Genomic DNA, 6597 nt, shown 5'->3' with positions numbered 1-6597 from the left:
TTTTTTTTTTTTTTTTTTTTTTTGGTACTGGGGATCAAACTCAGGTCTTTATGCATGCAAGGCAGGCAGCGGAACTACTAAGCTAAATCCCCGGCCCTTTGAGTTATATTTTGTGTCTGAGATGTTAGGGCTCATACCTCTTCCATATTGTTATCTTGTCATTTAGCACCATTTCTTATATTATCTTTTTGGAAAAAAAAAATCAACACCATATTTTTAAAATATTTCTGAACTTTTCTTTTGTTCCACTGATTTATCGGCCTATTCTTACACCAATACCACATTGTCTGAATAAAGTTGGTACCTTGTCTTAAAACTAGCCAATGAAGGCCCTCTTTCTTTTTTTTTTCAAAATTGTTATGACAGGCCCCGTATGTTTCAATATAAACTTTAGAAACTGGTTTGTTGAGTCTTACCAAAAAAGCCTGCTGACTTTAAGACTACGCTATGTGGATTAATTAGAACACACCTCCATCTTAACAATATTGAATCTTGTATTACATAAACATTGTATCTCTGTGATAACATGAACCATAGTTGGTCTTTCTCATTGTCTCCAGACTTAAAGTTCCCAAAACCCTTACAATCTTCAGAGTGGAAAGGTAAGTGCCTTGTCTGCTAACAGGAGGGCTAGTGACTGGCAGCCCTTGGTGGCTTCAGGATGGGGCTGGTCACCAGAAAGACAGGTCAGTGGGTAAGACTTTCAGCCTCTGGGAAAGAAGGCTGAACTGACTACCAATAACCAATGATGAAACCAACCAAGGTTATGTTAGGAATCCCCTGTAAGCCCCAAAAGGACAGGTTCTTAGAGCTTTTAGATAGCTGACTGCCTGCAGGCTCCTGGAGGGTACTACCCAGGAAGGTATGGGAGTGCCACAGCCCCACCATACCTTGTGACACATCTGGGTTTATCCTAATATCCTTTCCAATAAATGGTGAACATAATAAAGTGTTTTCCTGAGTTCTGTGAGCACGCTACAAACTAATATAACCCAAGAGCAGGGTCCTGGGAGCCCACTCCAGAGCCAGTTGGTCGGAAGTGTAGGTAAGGACTTGGGACCAGCATCTGAAGTGAGGTCCACCTTTGGGTCCAAGCACTCATTCTATGGGAGCTGACTCTAACTCCAAGTAGACCGTGTCTGAATTGAATTGTAGGACACTCAGCTGGCATCTGTGAGAGAACTGCTTGCTGTGTGGAAAAAAACCCACATCTGGTGTCAGAGTGTTGTGCCGAGTGGGTAGTGGAAAGCAGAGGGGAGAGAGTTTATTTTTTCCTCTTACAGTTTCTCTCCGTTTTCCTATATTATTAGGTCATCTTTAATTACTGTCAGCTGCATCTTATGGGTTTCAGAGAACAGATCTTAAAACATATTTTGTTAAATTTATCCCTAAGAACTTTGTGTTTCTGATGCCACTGTAAACACTATGTATTTCCAATGGTTTATTGCTAGTACACAGAAATATAATCATTTTTGGATATTGTTCCTATATCCTATGACCCTGTTACCCTCGCTCATTAGTCCAGATAGATGTTTATTGACACTCCGGGAGTGTCTGCAGAATTACACTGCTTCCTAGTAGAGAGAGTTTTATTCTTTCTATCTGATGAGCTCCAATCTTCTCTTATGTGCTTGTATGAGTAGGGATGTTCAGTATAATATGAGGAGGATGGAGAGGACACAGCCTTGCCAGGTCTCCAGGGCTGGACAGACGGCATCCTGTGACCTGTGTAAAGGGAGTGGTGAGGACACATGGCCTCACATGGTCCCAAGGATCAGGGTAGAAATCAACCGCACCACCTACTGCATGAGCAGAGGGTAAGGACACTCAGGCTCCCTGGTGCCCAGGGTCAGGGAAGAAGTCAGTCCCTCCACTTGCAGTGTGAACTGGCATAGTAAGAAGACATGGCCTCTTTCTTTCCCATTCATATTATAGTCACTCTACTTGTCTGTGGAATTTCCTTCTTTTCTTTTCCTAGTTTGCTGAGAATTTTCAATCTTGAGTACCAAGTGTTTCACAAAGGCTTCTTCTATTGGTCTACTGAATTGTACATCCCCACCTTTATTCCACCAAAATTGCTGGTTTTCTAAAGAGCACCACCCTGTCTTTCTGCAATGAATTCCACTCTGGCTCCTTCTTCACCCGCACCCCACCTTGCCTGTCCCCCACCATCCAGTCCCTCAAGCTGCTGTCTGTCCCTAGTCACCCACTTCCCACACTTTTTAACTCAATGCCCAGAGATCATGCTCCTGAAAGACTGGGTTCCACACGTTGGCCCCCACTAACTCCACCAAATCCCTCAGTCAACACTCAAGGCCTTGGAGAACTGGGAGGCCACACACCCTTCACCACAGTACCACACATACAGCTACCATTCCTCCCTCTCTATCACATTCCAGGTCACGAAGCCACATCTGCTTTCTAGCCCTCATTACGCTCTGTACTGGTATCATTACGGTGGATAAATCTGTCCACCCCCAGCCAACAGGAGTGCTGATCACATGAGAATGGAAAGACCTATCTGCCCGCTGGCCCACGGGATCCCATGTGCTGGTCACATCAGATTGGACAGACCTATCTTCCCCTGCCTATGTGGCCCCATGTGCCCAGACTCCGCAGCCTGACAATCAAGGAAGCTTGGCCCAAAGTCTTACTCGTGGTTACCCTGGCTGTCCCACACCAGCCAACTTGCCCATTCATCTCTCTTAATGTCTCTGGTCTGTTAAATACAGAAATCCCAATGTGAGAAGTAGCCACTGTCACTAGTAGGGAACTTGGTGGTAGCCCAGAGTACTGTTACCAATCCAGGGCAGAGGACCCAGAACACCTGAGAATGTCTGGGAAGCCAGGCCCTGTTCTCAGAGGAGAGCCCAGGTGCTATAAACACCAGAAGAACACAGACCTAAGGGCATCCCCAGAGAGGCTGGCCAAGGACAGGACAGGGAGAGGGCATGAAAAAGAGGCCGTCTGCAACCAAAGGCAAACAGAATCTGTGGCCACAAACCCAGCCCACCCTGGTCAGCCAGAACTCTGGTGTTGGTGAGGAAGTGAGGAGGTGTCTCACTGGAGGGTGGTGAGACAAGGGCAGGCTCCCTGAAGAACCCAATCACGAAGCAGGTGGTGCCACCTAGTGGTGGCTCTTCCTGGGAACCTACAAAGCCCAAGTCTGATGCCCCAGAAGACAGCAAGTCCCCAGCCTAAAGGCCAGTGGAGGCCAGAACACCCCAGGGAGCTCAACCACCTGTCTCAGGTCCCTGATTGCTGTCATGGAGTGGTGTCTGACCTGGCAGCACAGTCACAGGTATCCGCGCGTGAACGATGAATGTGCACACATGTGGTTCCTTCTGCAGGGAGGCCAGCCTACAGCACTAGACCCCAACCTCACCTCCGCTCAGTCCTAGTGCCACATTCCATCTCACCAAGCATGGGCTTCACTGAGTCACTCCTCCTGCTCAGCTCTAGTCACTGCCCAAAACCTCCCCCATAGAACAGCAAGGAAAAGATAGCAAGCCAAAATCCTCAGCACTGGCAGTTTTCAAGGTCACCACAACTCATAAGTCCAGCCCTCAGAGACATCAGCACAGAAATCATTTTCTTCCAACTGCAGGTGACATTTTTTTTCTGAGACAGTTGCTCACTATGTTGTCCAAACTGTTCTCAAACTCCTAGGCTCAAGCAATCCTCCTGCCACAGCCTCCTGAGCTGCTGGAATTACAAGTTTGCCCCATCATGACCAGCTTGAAGTGGGGAATTTTTTTTTTTTTTTTGCCTTGTTGACAATCAAACCCAGAGCCTTACACATGCTAAGCACATGTTTTACCACAGGGCATAGCCATCAAACTCCAGGTGATTCTGATGAGGAACCATGTTTAATACCACATGTGCGCATCCAATGGACTGTTATGTGACAAGTGACCACAAGACAGTAAATACTCAGACACCCACCTGGGCATGCACAGGAGCAGCAGCATTATGGCATAAGGCACCCACAGCAACCCAAGGCCCAGGAAGAGGAAGCCTGAGAAGTAAAGTCTGCCCCACACAGAAGCTACCAGGTAGAAAAAGCTGAGGAACCAAGTGGGCCACCCACAGGAAGATGGCACCCTCTGCCTTCTGAAAGGACAGGGGCACCACGAAGCACTTCGTAAGGATGGGATCTTGCTAAATCTTCACAAGCATGAGAAGCCATGAGAAAGATGAGCTGAGGGAGTACAGCTGCATGGGGAGAGTTTTGCCACTCAGGGTGGATGCAGGCTTAGATCCACTCTCCCAGAGACATCACAGAGCACCATGAGCACCCAGGCCTCCCTCCAAACCTCCCTCTTTCCCAGCCTGAAGCTGGCAACGGGCACAGGAATCACCCACCCTATCACAGCCTGGCCTGGGAAAGAGAGGACACAGGACATGGCACACTTGCCCTCATGCCAGCCACACTCATGACAGAACCCTCAGATGCAGACATGGGCTCAAAGGGAGAAGCTGGGGCCGGGGATAAATCCCTGGGCTCAGTGGTACTGATGCCTGCCTCGGAAGTGCAAGGTCCTGAGTTCAATACTCAGTACCCCCAAAAAAAGGAAGAAGGGAGAAGCTGGACATTTCTACAAGGTCATGAAAGCCTGTGCCACTCAGGCCAGAGCAGCAGGTGGCTGCGCCAGCTCCACCTACCTGGCTGACCCTGAGTGTCATTCTGCAGAAACCAGGCCATGGCACTGGCGTGAACCACTGGGCATGAGGGGCCTCTAACCTCCCTCACAAGAAAGAAGTCACAGAGGCTTCCCAGCTGACCAGAGTAGCCCTGGGAGCTGGTGGGACCCTCGGGCAGCTGCTGAGCCCAGAGAAGAGGAGGAAGCCACAATAGCAGGTCCTGCTAGGCAGCCCATGGACTTCAGAGAGAACAGCAGCCTACTCTGGACTCCACAACAAGCAAGGCAGAGAGAAAACTCAGAGGCACTGTCAAGCGACAAAGAATTAAAGCTGAGACTGCCGCTCAGAAGCTGGCAGGTTCCTGAGCTGCAGTGGACAATGTAATGACAGGATGTGACAGCTCAGCTCATTAAGAAAGTCTCAGTCCTGGCCTCATTTCCCAGAGCATCGAGAAAGAGAACCAAGAAGCTGAAAGTCTAGATAGCCCATGAGCAAATAAAACAAAAGGCTCCCTAAATCCCACAGGTCTGTGCCCAGGCTCTGATGGCTCATCTGGAAGACCAGGCTTTACTGTCTATGAGACTGGGAGCAGACCGAGCAACCAAAAGCGGGTAATAGTCTGCAACAACCACAACAGGTCATAGTAGCTAATGGGCAGGCCACAAATGAGCCACTGCTGAGACAAGTAGTGGACGGACGGAATCAGTAATGGGAACACCCTGTTCTTTGTCAGAATGCAATGCCTTGCAGCCAGAGGTGGCAGCTGACCTGTGGCTCACTCAGTACCCACCCGCTAGCTTGACAGACTACCTGCAAGAAAATGTTATGGAGGCCCAAGTAGGACAAGAATCTTCTGCTATGATTTTTTTTTTAAATTCTAAATCTGAGTTCATCCCCAGTGATTACAATCACCTCAGAGGAATGATTCTTCCCTAAAAGCAATTACTTCCTCAGTATACAGAGTCCTCTAACAAGCCTGACAATGCAGGGCAACCAGACAGCCGCCCCCTTGCTGCTGTAAGTAGTCTGGTTTTTCAGAAGAGGTGGTATAAGACTTCAGCATAAAGAGCCATACAGTTGTTCCATTTCCCTCCCACGGCTCCAGCACCTCATTAAACCTGGGCAGCGTGAGACAAGAACACACACACACACTGCCAGCCACAAACAAGCATGACATAGAGGACACTAAGCAAGGAGGAAGGGCCACTCACCTGCTCACCAGTGGACTGGTGTGGACACCAGCAGCCCGGGAGAGGACAGCTGCACCTACCTGAGATTCAAACCTGTGGTCTGGTCCAGCATCTCCCAGCACTGCAGCTTTGCCAGCAGCCTCTGAAAAGACAATCAAAGCCACATTCCTATCAGTGTGTGTCAAGTGACATCCAGGCAAATCTGATGATGGCAGTGTGAGTCCCCCAATATTTCAGAAAGATCTGCCGCATCCCTGAGCTCAGACGGACAAATGCTCTACATCTGCTGAGGCAGCCAGGTTGCTCCCTGGTGGTCACGCTGCACACTCAGCCTCACCAGGCTCGGCCTGTAAAATTCAAATGGGAATGCCAAGTCCCAGGGAGAGGAACTCAGTCCTGGAGCCAAATCCCACACACACGCACCCCAAGGCAGGCTAGGACCAGCAGGCCCCAGGAGACAGCATGCCATGATGGACAGCCTGAAGAACAAAGTGGGGCAGCACTGCCCACACACTGCTCCATGAGAGCCTGAGACCCAGAATCTGTGTCTCCCCTTCCCACTTTAAACAATCTGACAGCAAGGAACACGTGCTTTCTTTTTCTTTTCTTTTCTTTTTTTTTTTTTTTTTTTTTGGTACCAGGGATCAAACTTGGGTACTTGTATAGGCAGGCAGCAGAACCACTGAGCCAAATTCCTGGCCCCTCTTTTTCTTTTCTTTTTATGAGACCAGGTCTCACAATGTAGTCCAGGTTGGCGTCGAAC

General features: G+C 49.0%; 1 protein-coding gene across 5 annotated transcripts in view; it reads right to left on the bottom strand.

Annotated features, from left to right (window-relative positions):
* Nucleotides 1-6597, bottom strand: part of Mad1l1 (mitotic arrest deficient 1 like 1) — a 322214-nt gene that overhangs the window by 299377 nt on the left and 16240 nt on the right. For all 5 annotated transcript variants that reach the window (XM_010612080.3, XM_010612079.1, XM_010612081.3 and 2 more), the window contains exon 9: nt 5915-5976. In XM_010612080.3, the coding sequence (XP_010610382.1) occupies nt 5915-5976 (62 nt within the window). The remainder of the gene's footprint in view (nt 1-5914; nt 5977-6597) is intronic.

The sequence above is a fragment of the Fukomys damarensis genome, unplaced genomic scaffold (assembly GCF_012274545.1).
Source record: "Fukomys damarensis isolate Sample0158 unplaced genomic scaffold, DMR_v1.0_HiC HiC_scaffold_17, whole genome shotgun sequence".
In the NCBI taxonomy this organism is placed as follows: Eukaryota; Metazoa; Chordata; class Mammalia; order Rodentia; family Bathyergidae; genus Fukomys; species Fukomys damarensis.
The sequence above is the reverse complement of the archived record's forward strand: the minus strand, read 5'-3'. Positions and strand labels throughout refer to the sequence as shown.